This window comes from Myxine glutinosa, chromosome 13 (assembly GCF_964187855.1).
Source record: "Myxine glutinosa chromosome 13, kmMyxGlut1.1, whole genome shotgun sequence".
Classification (NCBI taxonomy): domain Eukaryota; kingdom Metazoa; phylum Chordata; class Myxini; order Myxiniformes; family Myxinidae; genus Myxine; species Myxine glutinosa.
Genome location: NC_136273.1, coordinates 72,568,444 through 72,585,350, shown reverse-complemented (window position 1 = coordinate 72,585,350; position 16,907 = coordinate 72,568,444). Strand labels below are relative to the sequence as shown.

General features: G+C 44.3%; 1 protein-coding gene across 2 annotated transcripts in view; it reads left to right on the top strand.

Annotated features, from left to right (window-relative positions):
• The window catches only part of LOC137439023 (neuroligin-4, X-linked), a 330,588-nt gene extending 314,556 nt beyond the window's left edge, over positions 1-16,032 (top strand). For both annotated transcript variants that reach the window (XM_068134608.2, XM_068134607.2), the window contains 2 exons: positions 11,993-12,360; positions 12,599-16,032. In XM_068134608.2, coding sequence (XP_067990709.2) covers positions 11,993-12,360; positions 12,599-13,598 — 1,368 coding nt within the window. In that variant the 3' untranslated portion in view covers positions 13,599-16,032. The remainder of the gene's footprint in view (positions 1-11,992; positions 12,361-12,598) is intronic.
• Positions 16,033-16,907: the final 875 nt, after the last annotated feature.

Here is a 16,907-nt window from a genome sequence, read left to right as displayed (position 1 = left end):
AGATGTGAACAAACATAAATCGTTGCTGATTGTATTCAAACTCTACAGAGGCTAGATAGCCTGGTACGATTTCCTTAAAGATAGGGGGGGAGACAGACAAACGTGTACTGACAAAAAAAGCAATACCCGCACTCACAGAATCTGTATTACTAAAAAACCAAGTGCCAATCAGCTGTTGCTGCCAATCAGCCATTCAGTCTGCAGTGGCACGAGTTTCTTGCAATAAAAGTACATCAATCTTTTCCCTCCTGGCTAATTGCACAGTCTGGGACCTACGCAGCTGACTGCGCCCACCATTAATGTTCAAGCTTGCTAAGTTCATAAAAACATAGGCAGCAACACAGCCATTACAGGTTTAATTCTTTCCTTGCTGTGACAAGGTACCTCTTCAGTCTTTTCAGTGATTGATCAGAAATATGAAGGGCCGCAGATTGTTGTACAACTTCCTGAGCCCCACTAATGAAGGCATGAGTATCAACGAAGAAATCGCAAATTTTCACGCGCCTTTTACGGTAAGTTTTTTGTAGGAAATCCACGATTTCAGCAGGAGGGACAGAGCCTCCAGAGAATGCTCCGATGAGAAGTCGGCCTCACCATCACTCAGTGAGGCAACGGAAGAACCTCCATCAGACTCACAATCGTTGTATTGAGAGTCCATTGCCGAAGCAACGGGCTCATCAACGTGACAATCTGAGACTTCAGCACTATCACCCTGCTGACCATGAGCTTGATAAGGCTCAGCTGCCTCAATGGAGGATTCCACAGACAGATCACTAGTTCCAACACACTCACCACTCCCCACAGAGGGAGGGGTGGCACAATCAACACAAGCTTCAGCAGGGGACACACATGGAGGCTCAACCTCACATGGAGGTTTACCCTCAGAACACTGGAGAGACTCAGGTGCTGTCTGGCCAACACATAAATTTTCAGCATTCATCACATTACCCTCAGAGTATTCTGAAGGCAGGGGAGGTTGAGGAATTTCCTCAACTGGAGGAAACTGCTGAGGAGGAGGTCGCGCTCCACCATAACCTTCACTAATCACTTGAGCGAAGTTTGGAGGACCGGCCAAGACCTTATTATCAGGCTCGTTGAGGTCGCTAGAAGGTGGGAGGGTTCTTTTCCTGGTTCTCTGTTTGTCTACAATGGGGTTTGCATCAGCACCACCCATATTGTTTACATCATCGACAACGATCCCAGTAGAGCCCTGCTGTTCATCACCATTCAGGCTAGTGACTCTATCTGTGGACCTTTTCGGGCACGAGTCTTTTAAATGACCATATTGACCACACTCAAAACAAACTAGAGACTCTGTGGAGACAAAGACCCGATAAGTGTGACCTTCGACCTTGAAGGGCAATCCCGCATTTAAAGAGGTTACACCACGCGGTAAAATCATATAAACAAAACGACGAAAGGACATGACGTGTTTTAAACGGATATTTTTCCCTCATAAAGGAAACATAGTAACTGAAGAGACGACAGAACCAAGTTTGTTTAGTTCAGTAACCAGGTCTTTGTTCTTAAGGAACGGAGGAGCGTTAGAGAGAGAAACCTGAACTGCCAGCGTGTCGAGTGGACAAACCTGAACAAACACGTCGGGAGCAAAGAAGAGCCCGTGCTCGACTATTTGAGCAACCTTGGGCACTGTGGAAACAAAGATTACCACACGTTTATTCATGCGAGAAGCCGCTTTTACATTATCCAAACCGATTATCTCTCCGACGGCAAGGATAATGGCCTCGACGTCGATTCCCGACGGAGGTGAACAAACCAACCCGTGCTTCCGGGTTAGCGCTTCAAGAGACGTGTAACGAGAGCTATCCGCCATCGTTTCCACGTTTAAACAAAGGATAAATGTATAAAGGGTTAATGAAGCCAAAAAGCTCCAGTAAACAAACGAAAAATAAAAATATTTACGAAAAAAGAAACGGTAGAAAGTATTATGATTTGTAACACGAAGCGAAAAAACCCGAAGACGGAACCACCCTAAGGGGGAACCTTTACCGGTCTCACAACGTGTGCTCTCTCACCTTCTCACTCTCAAGAGGGGGGGGGGAGGGATGATAACATGGAAGGGTGATACACAAAAGACGGCACAAAGGTGAGAAGAGGTAAGGGGAGGATAAAGATACAAACCACGAGCACGGAGCTACAGTGCCAAAACACGAGCAGACGCCATGACACCGCACCCAACGCACCGACAGCCGACAGGTGGCGACAGAGAGAGAGACGGAGAGAGAGAGAGAGATGGAGAGAGAGAGAGAGACGGAGAGAGAGAGACGGAGACGGTTACAATTTTCAAATGATAGATATCAATTGAGGATATTTTTTTTCTTTTAATGAACGAGTTTACGACTTTTTACGTAAATTTTCATTTATGGACACTTTCCTACGGTTCTGTAATATTTCCCGGTGTATCAACTTTGATGTCCAGCGGCACGTGAAATTTCAGCTTTCTCCATCACCCGGAAGGTACTGAACACTGATATCAATCAGTCAGTGAATGAGTGAGTGGTTAAAATGGGCTTTATTTATTATATATATATGTATATATATATATATATGTATATATGTGTACATATGTATACATATATATACGAGTGGGGTCACCCGTGGGAATCCCACAGGCATGGACGTGTGTGACATTTGGACATCTTTATTTAGTTGCTGCACATTCAGTTTTACAAAATGGTTACTGGCATTTTATGAGATGCACAAATGATGTCATCCACACAATGTATTTACGTCTGATAACATGTGAATGCATGTGCGTACACATGGGAAATATAGTTTGAAATGTGTTATTGCATCTCATGTAAAATGTGACTTTAAGAGCTCAAATCCTCTCCCTCCCACATCACGCACACGGGGGAGAGTGGGTCATACACGGGGGAGAGTGGGTCACACACGGGGGAGAGTGGGTCACACACGGGGGAGAGTGGGTCACACACACGGGGGAGAATGGGTCACACACACACACACACACACACACACACACACACACACACACTTATACACACACACACACACACACACACATACACATATATACACATATACGCACATCCACACACATACACATCCACACACACACACACACACACACACACACACACACACACACACACACACACACACACACACACACACACACACACACACATATACACCTACACACATATATACACATACACACATATACACCTACACACATATATACACATACACACATATATATATACACATACACACACACATATACACACACACACACACACACACATACACATACACACACACACACACGTACACCCACACACATCCCACATGTCCCACATGTACAGTATAGTATATCCCACATCGCACATGTATATACATGTTTAAAGTGTACGTGCACATAACTAATAAAATAAAAACGAAGAAATATATCTCGGTAATTTCCTGAAATTTGGTGAAATTCGATGAAATTTGCTCGGTGAATTCGCTCGGTTTCTAGGTGAATTTTTTTCTTTGGGCGGTGTATAATCGCTCCGAACGAAATATCTCTCAGCAATTTCCTGTCTGTTAATTTATTTATTTTACATATGTGAATTACACGTCCATGCACACATGAAATGGAGTTTGTTTTTGCACACGTGAAATGTACACGTGAACCTCCACTTCCGGATAATAATGTTGAATGAAATAGGAAAGGAAAAAATATGTCGGCATCATTGTTGACGTTTTTGGGACGGTTGTCATCAAACGGAAAAGTAATGTATCTTAACGGAAAAGAAAAAGCGAATTTTTAATATATGTCGACATTATCCCGGTCTGTTATTTTAGGTGGTGTATGATACAATGTGGCGCGACTTTTTAAAATATATCTCGACATTTTCCCGTGAATGTTCTCAATTATTGCTGACACGAGTCTAAAACCATCGATACAAATGAAATCAGATGGTGAGTTATAGTGGAGATAAAGACGTGAGAGAGGTTCAATGGCCTTTATATTATAGGCCTTTGAAAATTCATTTCGTTCCATAAACAGTAACTTTCAACAGATTTTATTCCCGTTTTTTTTTTTTCAACCGAGTCGAAAACCATGTTAGCGACTGTTAAAAATGAAATTATATATCGAATTAGAGTTGAAATAAAACTGTGAGAGAGAGCAAGACACCACGGGCCTAACAAAACAGGCCTCAAAGCTATGCGAGTAAATAAAATGGTGGATATTTGTTTTTGAAGCCTCCTCCAGAATTGGTGGAGCTACTCTCTCAACGGAGTAAGCCACACCCCCGGACAGACGTCCGACAGACAGACAGACAGACTCAGCTACGGAGAATATATATATATATATATATATATATATATATATATATATATATATATATATATATATATATATATATATATATATATAGATATATACAGTCGTGGCCAAAAATATTGACACCCTTGCACTTTTTCAAACAACTCACAATTTTTCTTTGTATTTCTTTGGTTTGCAGTGGAACAAAACCAAAAAAGCTGAAAAAAAAACTAAATCTTAGCTTATTCCACACAGAAATCCTAAAATGGCCCGGACAATATTATTGGCACCTTATAGAAGTTGTTAGAAATAATTAGATTTCAAGCAGGTGATTCTCCTTTACTTTGGAATTGAACTCACCTGTGGTGAGTTGCAGGTGCCTGCAATATAAAAATCACTCATTCAACCAGTTTGAATGGAGAAAAGGAGTCATTTTGCTGTTTTGTGTCACTGTGTGAACCACAATGAGCATGGAGAAGAGAAACAAAAACAGAGAATTGTCTGAGGAGGTCAGTAACAAGATTGTAGCCAAGCATGGACAATCTCAGGGCTACAAGTCCATCTCCAGAGACCTTGATGTTCCTGTGTCTACCATATGCAATGTTATCAGGAAGTGTAAGGCCCATGGCACTGCAGCCAACCTCCCTGGTAGTGGCTGCAAGAGAAAACTTGTTCGAAGATTGCAGCGAAGGATTGTTTGAATTGTGGAGAAAGCATCTTGATCAACTGCCAAACAGATTCAAGCTGACTTTCAGACACAAGGTACGACAGTTTCAACTCGCACCATCCATCACCAACTCAATGAAAGGGGGTTCCATGGTAGGAGACCCAGGAGGAGGACCCCACTGCTGAGGGAGCACATCATCTCTGTGTTTACAGAAAAACAAAGTGAAGCCTTCAAAGAAAATAACACCTTCCCTACAGTCAAACATGGAGGAGGTTCAGTGATGTTTTGGCGTTTCTGTGCTGCCTCTGGCACTGAATGTGTGCATGGCATCATGAAATCAGGAAATTACCAAGGCATTTAGGAGTGCAATGTTAAACGCAGTGTCAGAAAGCTGGGTTTCCGTCGAAGGTCATGGGTCTTGCAGCAGGACAATGACCCCAAACACACTTCAAAAAGCACCCAGGAATGGTTCAAGACAAAACTCTGGACTGTCTGAAATGGCCAGCAAGGAGTCCAGATCTAAATCCCATTGAACACCCGTGGGGAGATCTGAAAACAGCAGTTGGGAGAAGGCACCCTCTTCAAATCTGGGAGAACTGGAGCAGTTTGCACATGAAGAGTAGGCCAAACTGTCAGTAGAGAGGTGTAGGAAGCTCATTCATGGCTAGAGGAAGTGCTTGATCGATATACAGGGTGAATCAAAAGTAGCGCCCGCACCAGATTTCAGTTTTTTCGGCTGTCAGATTCTTTCTGGGATGTCATGTTGTTAATAATTGTCTTGCAGATTATTAATTTTCTTAGTTTATTTATTTTTGTTTTTGTTTTGCAGGTTATTGCTGAGAGTTTGGAAAGTTACTGAATTTGCACCAAATTGAACCATGAATTACCTTTCAATGAATCAACGCATTGTGGCCGTGAAACATTACTACAAATGTAATGAACAACCAACGATGGCGGCACGCCATTTGGCACAGGAATTCGATATTAACCCAACCCCAGGGAAGAAACATACGATTGATTGTCGAGAAATTTGAAGCAACAGGGTCGGTAGCCACTGCAAAGAAGTCCGGTTGTCAGAAAACGGCAACGAATGTAGCTAAGGCTGAAGAAGCCACCAGGAGACTGGAACAAAGTCCGCAAAAGTCAACTTGCCGTTTATCTGCAGAGTTGGAAGTGAGCCAATGAAGTGTTATCCGTATCCTTCACCAGAAAAAAATGGAAACCTTACATTCCACGCTTACTGCATGCCCTTCATGATGGAGATGACGACCGCCATCTTCAATTTTGCGAAGAGTTCTTAGCGAAACTTGACGAAGAGGACACAATGCTAGACAACATCTGGTGGTCAGATGAGGCAAGTTTTAAGCTTAACGGCACAATTAACAGACACAATTGTGTCTTCTGGGCTGCGGAGAACCCAAGAGTGACAGTCTGTGCTCGACACTCGGTGCCTGCTCGGCTGCAATTGTGCAGAGATCACGAGGGAGGGCACTTTGAAAATTGTAAGTAAAACAGCTTGGTACAGTTCCGTAATAATTTTCCCCTGAATAAATGGTTAGATAAACATGTCATTCATTTATTTCTACCTTCTTGTACACTATAATACAAATGGCAAACAAACAATCAACTGACAGAAATATATATATATATATAAACAGAAACAGAAATATAAAATACTTTTGACTCACCCTGTATATATGATATGACTCTTATTCATTTTAAAACTTGCATGTATCGAAAACTTTTCGCTTTACAAAGTAAAAATAGATTAAAACCAAACGGTATTAATAAATATTGTATTCACGTACCATATATATATATGGCAGATAGTGAGACCCAAAAGCTTGAGTGACAGAACTTCTTGGAGAGGATTATTCAGAAAGTGGATGGGAGGGTTGTCCAGTCGGTCTTTTCGGAGAGACATCGTTAGAGTGTGAGATTTGTCAGGATTGAAAGACATGTTCCACTTGTTTGACCAGTCTGTGATTTTGTCCAAGTCTGCAGAGAGCGAGGAGGCTGCAGACTGCCGATCTGAGGGATGAGGAATGGAGCGGCAGAGAGTGGAGTCATCAGCAAAGAGATAGAGAGGATTTTCAAGAGAGTCGGAGAGATCATTGATGAAGATCAGAAAAAGCACAGGGCCCAGAACACTGCCTTGGGGAACTCCAGCTTGAACAGGAAGAGGAGATGAGAGAAACCCATTCAGGGCCACACGTTGACTACGACTAGAGAGGAAGTCCGCCAGCCATGCGTGGAGATTTCCATGGATACCAAAGGAGGAGAGTTTGGTGAGCAGAGCGGGGTGCCAGCCGGTGTCGAAGGCACGTGATATGTCAAGGGAGACAGCTCTAATTTCCTGTTTGGCATTGAGGACCTCCATCCATTGTTGAGACAGCAGAAGCAGCATGTCCAGAGCAGAGTGACCAGGTCTGAAACCAAATTGATGATCAGAGATCAAGCCATTGGAGAAAAGGAAAGATTTCATATCCGAAGCAATGATGGATTCCATGACTTTGCTGATAATTGGGAGAAGGCTGATTGGTCTGTAGTTGCTAGGATCTGTTTTTGCACCTTTTTGTGTAAAGCGGTGATATTGGCTGATTTCCAAGCAGATGGCAGATGACCTTGAGCAAAAGAGAGGGTGAATAGAACAGAGAGAGGGAGTGAAAGAGCGGAAGAACAGGATTTTAGGACCCGTGGGCTGATGCCGTCAGGTCCAGTTGCAGAATCAGAGTCGAGGGTTGACAGAAACTTTTCCACCTTGTCAGGAGGAAAGGACACAGAGTCCAGGAGCAGCTGGGTACGACTGGGTATGGTGGGTACAGAGAGGGATGGGTTTGGGACACAAGATTTAGAGGCAAACACAGAGTTGAGGCATTCAGCTTTTTCTCGTGCGGATTCAGCTGTGTATCCATTTGAGGTGAGGGAGGGGATGGAGGCGGAACAAACACCAGAAACCGATTTGACCAGACGCCACCAGGATTTGGAAGAGGGAGACAGATAGGAGAGTTCGGTCTTGAGAACGGAGAGATATTGTTTCCTGGCTCTCCTGAGGGTGGACACACACTTGTTTCGGGCTTTGTGAAAGGAAATGAGATTTCCTTCCGTTGGATTAGCTTTCCAGGAGACGAAGGCAAGTTGTTTCTGGGCTACAGCCTCACCACAAGATTCCGTGTACCATGGACGAGAGGAAGGGTATGACAACTGAAGACGAGATGGGATAAATCTGTGCATGAGAGAGAGCAATTTACTTTGGAAGAATTCCCAGGATGAGTTGATGTCAGAGGCGGTAGAGATGGGAGCCCAGTCCAGATGATTGATGGCTGCTTGAAGACCGTGCTAGTTGGCCTGAGTGAAACGCCAGACTCGTAGACGCTGAGCAGGCTCCCTGAGAATGGTCAGAGAGATGTCCACTTTAACAAGCACATGATCAGATGAGCCGACTGGAGCAGAAGAAGAGCAGCAGACATTTTCAGGGAAGTTAGTCATAACCAAGTCCAGAAGAGAAGATGCTACGTTGACTGAGATCCGGGTCGGGAAATTGACAGATTGTGTCAGTCCCAGTGAGTCGCAGAAGTCCTTTGCTGAGGAGCCATGGCTGGTGAGAGAGGTACCCACACCTAGCCAACTGGCATGGTGACAATTGAAATCACCACATATGATGAAGAGAGAGTTTGGATGAGTAGATAGAAGTTGGTCCATATTATCAGACAGCCAGATGTAGATGGAGTCATCACTGTTTGGTCGATGGTACAACACACATATGAACAAGAGGTTGGAGCGAAGGGGAAGCCGTAGCCAGAGGTATTCCTGGGGGTGAGGTGGATAGAGGGCAGTGCAGTGCGAGTGAGAAAGGGAGTTTTGAATTAAGATAGCAACCCCACCTCCAGGACGAGGCTCAGGTCTATCATACCGGAGGAGGGAGTAACCCGGGAGAGATACTAAGGAATCAGAGACATCATGAAGGAGGAAAGTTTCTGTTAAGCAGATCACGTCTGGTTTGTCAGAAACAACCTGTATAGAGAGATCAGTTACGTTTGAACGAAGGCCCCGGATGTTTGAGGTCCATACCGTTAATGAAGAGGAAGGGGGAGCATCGGATACAGAACGGGGGGGGTGGGGGGGGAGGGGTCGGGTAAGATGTGGAAGAGGAGGAAGAGGTAGGGAGAGCTGTTGAAGGTGTGTCAGAGATTTCAGAATAGCTCGGAGAAAGGGAAGGAATGGGGCGGACAAAAGGTTTGATGGTGATTGGGTGACGCACAGTGAGGTGTTATTTGGGGAGGGTGAAGAGCGAGGCAGAAGGTTGGGGGAGATGGAGGTGAGAGTTGGAAGGGGGAAAAAGCGGGGAGGACGCTTTGAGGAGGAGGGGTGAGAGGGGGGAAATGGAGAAGAAATAAGGGTGGGGAGATTTGAAGGGGAGGGGCGAGGGGGGAGTTTATGAGGGGAGGGGTTAGGGGGGAGTTTTGGAGGGAAGGGACAAGGTGAGGGATTTGAAAGGGATGGGAGATGGGGGAGATTTGGAGGGGAGGGATGAGGGGGGAGTCTAGGAGGGGAGGGGTGAGGGGGAGTCTAGGAGGGGAAGGGTGTGGGGGGAGTTTAGGAGGGAAGGGGCAAGGGGGGAGATTTGAAAGGGATGGGTGATGGGGAAGATTTGGAGGAGAGGGGTGATGGGGAAGATTTGGAGGGGAGGGGTGAGATTGGATTTTGGAAAGTGTACGATTCATGGGAAATGAACATTTATTGCAAAATGAGTTTCTTGTGACCTTCGAGTCAAAAATACATTTGAGGACGCTGGAGGGGGTGGGGGGGGGGGGGGGGGTGGAGAGCAGGTGAGTTTAGGGAATGTATGAAAGAGGCACTGTAAGAGATGGAATTTTTTTTTGGAATGAATAGATTTGGTGAGCAAGTCGAAAGCAACCTTTTAAAGGAGAAGAAGAAAAAGGCGTTATAATACACGACAGAATACAGTACTTCAGGGGACAGTTTAAACATTTTAATGTTTAACAGTGAAAACTATCTGGGGAAATGTGGGTGAAACACGTGGTCGAAGAACGAACGAACGAATAAGAACAACGAATAAACAAATAAGAACAACGAATAAGAACAGAGAAGGAAATATTTTTTTGTTTTTGAGTTGAGATTTTATACAAGGAAGTATGGGGTGAAAAGACTGGGAAAAAAACAGAGAACGAAAGTAGTTGGAGCACAACAGATGGACCGCTGAGAGAAAAACAAAGCCTCAAGGTCTGACACGGTACAAGGCCTCAAAAGACACGGCACAAATTAACCGACGATATTTTATACAGGTATGAAAGATTAACACTGAGAAGCTTCCTAGGGACACACTATACGTACACACACCATAAAATAAATAGTTTTGACAAAAATACAAATGGAAACAATTACTTAACTTCGATAGCGTGGAGAGCGTGGACAGCTTCGAAAAAACGGAACCTCGCCGGCAAGATCGGAAGTGGAAGTGACTTCCCAGACTCCCAGAGACTTCCCAGCTTCGTAGGCATCTATAACCTTCTTTCTGAAGGCCTCAGAGAGCTCTTTTGATCTAGGCATGGTGACGCCGCACACTTCAACAACAAAGAACAAACCAAACTAAATGTCTGAGGTTTAAATAAGACAGGTTCCTCCAAGATCCTCTCTAACAATGTTCTACTCATTTGCAGCTGAGCTGGTGCACCTGATTCTAATTTTAGGTATTTGAAGTCATGATAAATGTCGGGGTGTACTTACTTTTTCCACATGCGAAATTTGCATTTATGTTTATTTAAATTGATACAATGGACTACAAAATGTAAATGTTTCATGATATTTGTTATATTATATCACCTTTATCTGTCAATATTGTTGAAATGAAGATCAAATAGCTGTATGTTGAAATATGTTGAAAAAGTCAAAACTTTACATGGGGTGTACTTACTTTTTCACGTGACTGTATATAGAGACAGTGGGGAATTTGGTCGTCGTCTGCGCTGTGACACAATGACTTGTTCTTTTGAAGCATATCATAGGATCTTTGAAGTCCTTTAATGCAGATCTTTAACTTTAATGCAGATCAGACAAGGAACCTTATTCCCATCCAAATTATGGAATATTTTGGAATGCAACCTCTGCTGATGGTACTTCATCAGAATGGAAGTTTATAGCCACACCCAATTCGACTGGGAAGCAACTCAAACAACACAGCCCAATGGCAAGCATTTCTTTATAGACAATTGCATGAAGTTAGCATCATCAAATGAATCACAGTAATGATTATGAAAGTGCACAATTTAACCAAAAAACAACTTCAAGCCATCAAATAATGATGGATCATTTATTTTTTATGTGTGCTGACATGGCAAAATTATGAACCCTCCTCTGTCTGCTCCTTCTATGCCCTTTCCCTCCCTTCCCTGACTTTTATATTTTCCCCACCACTGTATTTTCCTCCACAACCGAAGGTGGATGGAGGATATGTTATTGCCCCTATCTCTCTGTATGTCTGTCTGTGAGCAGGATATCTCAAAAAGTTGTGGAACGATTTCGGCAAAATTATGGTGGACAGGTTGGGTGTGTGACAAGGACAAATTGATTAGATTTTGATGAAAATTTTTGTAGAAATGGTGGGAGGAGGGGGTTTGGGTGTGGAGGGACGAAATGGAGGCAGACTCAGAGGAATATTGGATTGGCACAGGGGTGAAGAATGAGAGCAAGGGAAGGACACATAAGTTAAACAAGATGGATACAGCCACGAACCCTCAATAACAGAGGTGAAAGGAAAAACGGGGGAAGAAGCAGGAATGGAACAAAAAATAAATGGAGAATATAAATAAATAAAGCCTTCTCTTCTCACCCCACACAAGCCACATTACCCCCTCTTCTCATCCTTGCTCCTCCCCATTTGTCTCGATTTTATTCAATTTAGTGCTCCTCCCTCTTAAAAACCACCCCCAACATTGCATACATAATACATAGATATACATCTTCATTTAGTCTGGCCTTTTCCTTTGTGTTTTTTTTTTTCGTGGCAGGGCAAAGATGATCTGCGAGAAACCATCAAGTTCATGTATACGGACTGGGCAGACCGAGACAATGCACAGACTCGGCGGAAGACGTTGCTTGCCTTGTTCACCGACCACCAGTGGGTGGCCCCGGCCGTGGCCACGGCAGACTTGCATGCCCAGTATGGCTCGCCAACGTATTTCTATGCATTCTACCACCACTGCCAGAGTGATATGAAACCTCCTTGGGCAGACGCCGCACACGGGGATGAGGTGCCATATGTGTTTGGTGTTCCAATGATTGGGCCAACTGACCTCTTCCCCTGCAACTTCTCGAAGAATGATGTGATGCTCAGTGCTGTTATCATGACCTACTGGAGCAACTTTGCCAAGACCGGGTATGTTGGTATCTTTGGATTACATGTTGGGTGAAATGCTAGCAATCAGCACTCATGTTTCAGGCTTTACATGGATAGTTCATGGGTTGAACATGCGAATCATTTGGCAGTTTTGGCCGTATTGTTAGGCCTAATTGTATTTAATAGGAGAGATGATGATAAACGAAGACCACTGAACTCTTATGTTATTTCTTCCTGCATCTCCTTCATTAATTTGCTGTTTTATCAACTTTTACAGTGATCCGAATCGGCCAGTTCCCCAAGACACCAAATTCATCCACACCAAGCCAAATCGCTTTGAGGAGGTTGCATGGTCAAAGTACAACCCGAAAGATCAACACTACCTCCACATCGGCCTCAAACCCCGGGTCCGAGAGCACTATCGTGCCAATAAGGTAGCTTTTTGGCTTGAGCTGGTCCCTCATCTGCATAACCTTCACGACATAATTATGTCAACTACTACACGCTCACCACCACCTGATGGGTCTCAGGGGTCTGGGAGACCTGGTGGTGAAACTGGAGCACGTGTTTGGCTCATGGGCACAAGACGTCCAGGAACTGTACCAGCTTCACACACTCATGGTGCATCGAGTGATAGTTGGAGGGCTGGTACCTCCCCACAGCTTCTGGAGAGCCAAAGAGACTACTCCACAGAATTGAGCGTTACAATTGCAGTGGGTGCATCTCTGCTCTTTCTCAATGTCCTCGCGTTTGCAGCGTTGTACTACCGCAAAGACAAGCGCTATGTGGTGAACAGTCACCGACGCCGCAGCCCACCACGTGTCCCGCTTTCTGCATCCAATGACCTCACCCATCCACCTGAGGATGAGATTATGTCACTGCAACTAAAGCATTCAGAAAGAGAGCATGATTGTGATGTTGCAGCTACTGGGATGTCTGTCACAGCTGCCACTGCCACTCCTGGATCTGGGATCTCGTTCCCTCCAGACTACGCACTTGCAATGCGCCGCTCTCCTGATGACATCCCTTTATTAGCACCAAACACCGTCACCCTCATTCCAAATGCACTTGGCACTGTTGGCTTTGCTGGCAGCAGTGGGGGAGGCGGCGGTGTTGGAGGTGGCACATCTGCCATGCCTGGTGCTCATGCACCTTTCCATCATCAACCGCTGCATACTTTCAACACATTTGCGGCGAGCGGGGCGCTCCCTGTCGGGCCAGGCCTCGGCCCAGGTAGCGCTACACTTCCGCACTCACGCTCTACCACACGCGTCTGAGCTTGGCCTTGCCCAAGCTGCACACAACCAGCATGGGTGTCCATCTGTCAGAGAAAGTCAGCATTTCTTCTGACCCCAAGACTGGGGGTTTTCATGCCGTGGGTTGCTGACTCAGAAATTCCATAGCAGGGTCTGTGTGGCTTTCATGAAAAATGAAATATGGAAGTATGACTTGCGGTCAAGCGGTGAAGCATCAACGCAGCCATACTTCCATGTCTCATGGGTGAGAAGTTGAGAGTTGTGGTTTGTTGTTACCAATTCATTTTGTTAAATCACTTTACCTCGGAAAAAAAGAGAAGAAGAAGGAGTGAGAAGAGTTGGAAAGGTGGTGCTCGTGAGGATTTTTTTTCATTTCCTTCGGCCGGATAAACAACTTTGCCAAAGCAACCAGGCATATTGCCCACTTAGAGAGGCCAACAAACAATACACAGCTGGATAACATGGGATTGCTTCCTGTCACTGTCGTAGAAAGTGGAAGACAATAACACTTTTAACTTCAACAGCAGTGGCAGCAGAAACTACAACAACAACAACAACAACAACATCAACAGACTGCAACTCATTGATTTATACATATATATGCGCGTTGATTGCTGAAGGAGGAATTATCCACACCGACTTACTTTGTGAATGAAATTGGCTTTGCATAAACTTGTAGAAATATTACTTAGAGACCTTCACCACTTGAGACTTGTCAGAACAATGACCATGCTTGCCTCATTCCAACATTCTCTCTATCACCGATGTGTGAAGGTTTGCCAACTGAATGCTTCTCTGACAGGTGGTTTTTGAAAATGCGATACAAGCTCCCATCAGCTCATTAGGCCTCACTTTCCACCTAATAACGACATCCTCGTTGTGAGCATCATGCTTCACATTTGCCAGCAGCTCTTAAAAGTGTCCTCCTCTTCTTGCTCTTATTTTTCATCTTTGACGGTGTTTTTCTTGACCTTCACAACTTTTCGCCATTCCCTCGTGCTTTCGCCAACATTCACTGCTCACTCATTCCTCTGTTGATGAATTAGCTTCTTTTTTATTGTTTCGACTTTTTGGCCAAATATTATTCACCATTTTCTATATTCCTTCTTCTCCTGTCTCTGCATTATTAGTTTCATGAAACTTGTTGTTCTTATTGTATTTTAATTGAATGTTGAGTTTTACCAGTTTTTGTAGCTACCAGCTCCATCACTGCATCGAGAGCTGCCAAACTGCATCGGAGCTAACCTTGATCTCGGGGTCCTTCAAGGGTTTCTCCAAACATACCATTAGTGGGTTCACCTCCCTGCTAGCACCCGCTAATATCCCATACTAAAACCTCCAGTTGTATCGGGAATAATGTAATTTTCTACCTTTACTTTGTTCCCTAGATCCCCATCACCAATCCACCTCATCCAACAAACATCGTTATCACTCAAGACCTAGACCCGGGCATTTTATTTCCCTCGCCAAAATGACTATTGCTCCAAAAGAGAAGGCCTGAGAAGGCTTTGGTCTTCTCAGTTTCCCACTCCTTCTCCTTGTATCGTTATACAAAAGCTCCACCCGCACAGTTTTTAGGAAGCTGTGGGCTTCAGGACAATTCTTGGACACCGAAGACAGATCAGAAACTACAACACTGTTCTCTGGAATTGCATAGTCGTGCCATAGTCATATTTGCATAGTCATGTTTGCTAAACACAAACTTTTTTTTAGTGCCAGATGGTACCAAGTGCACAGACTGATCGAAGTCACTGGCGCACCCTCTCTGACTACGAAAAACAATCTCATGTAATATATACAGACCTATCTATTGTATATTTCTCCCATCGCTTGGTCATCCTTCCTTCGCCATATTCCGTATCTTATCGTATGTAGCATCTACGTAACTGCGTTCTGTTCAGGTAATGTTATGATTCGGCTTTGCGCCTTGTTTTTTGATGGTGGAGGAATGCTTTCGGTGAAGTTTCCACCCTGAATCCTCTCCCTCCCTTTCCATCTGGTGCAAAGATCCCCAAACACGTGTACATATGAGCTAAGTTGAACCCGCATTCACTATACACCTGTAGACCTTTCAGCAATTTGCTGGGATGCACTGGTCGGATTATCAAGGTTTTGCAGCGTCCAGACGGTATATCATAATAGTGTTTCAGTTCGACCGAGAGTGAAATTTGAGTGGATTTCTAAAACTACCAATCCGTACTTCTTCGCTACTCTCCTTGCATCATTAGAACGTGTGTCTCTTGATGGCTACTGGTGGCAGTGTCCTGCTGTGGATGGGGACAATGGCGAAAAAGGAGAAAAAACCCCACAATAGAATAGGAGGTCACTGGCTGTTGACCGGAAGTGGGAGTGACGTGATGAGATGACTGTTTGTTTGCTGCAAAACTTGGTTGGATGAGATGTGTCGCGTTTGCTCATTAACTTCCATCAGATTTCAATAAACAATTATTCATTATCACGTCTTTTTTAATATGCCCTCTCCCTCATTGCTTGTTTATCTGTGGCCTTGCAGCTCAGCTTCGTCAACTGCAAGTTTTTGACTTTGTGTCGTTGAGAGTAAGTTCATCCACGAGCCTAGACTTTGTATCTCAAACAAGACCTAAGGATCTGGGTGTGGATACCAGTTAGCAGAAAATGTATGTATTCATTATTTTTGAAGTACTCCAAGTCTCTAAGCTGTCTGTCACCATGGAAGTGAAGAGATTGCATTGAGACACCATATGGTTTATTCTATATGTTTTGAGTCAACAATTAACCAACCATACACCACCTCAATCCAGTCACTTTGCAATCACGGCAAAGGGATTGTGTGTTACAGTTATATTTACTATGTTATTATTGTTAACATTATTATTACTAGGGCATGCCCGTACTATATATATATCTAAAATTATATCCCCCCCCTCTATTTACATGAAATGGTTTGGTCCAAAGCGAACGGCTTGCGAGTACGGTGACAATCCCCCCCCTCTATTTACATGAAATGGTTTGGTCCAAAGCGAACGGCTTGCGAGTACGGTGACAATCCCCCCCCCCTCTATTTACATGAAATGGTTTGGTCCAAAGCGAACGGCTTGCGAGTACGGTGACAATCCCCCCCCCCTCTATTTACATGAAATGGTTTGGTCCAAAGCGAACGGCTTGCGGAGTTTGGTAAAGAAATCGCCATAGCTCGGTAACTACTTGTCCGATTAATATGAAACCTTGAAAAGGCACATCCTCAGGTCCCCAGCAATATACCTGGCAAGTTTCAAGTATATCGGACCCGTGGTTGTCGAGAAACAGCGGTCACAGACAAACACACAGACATACACACACACACACAGAGAT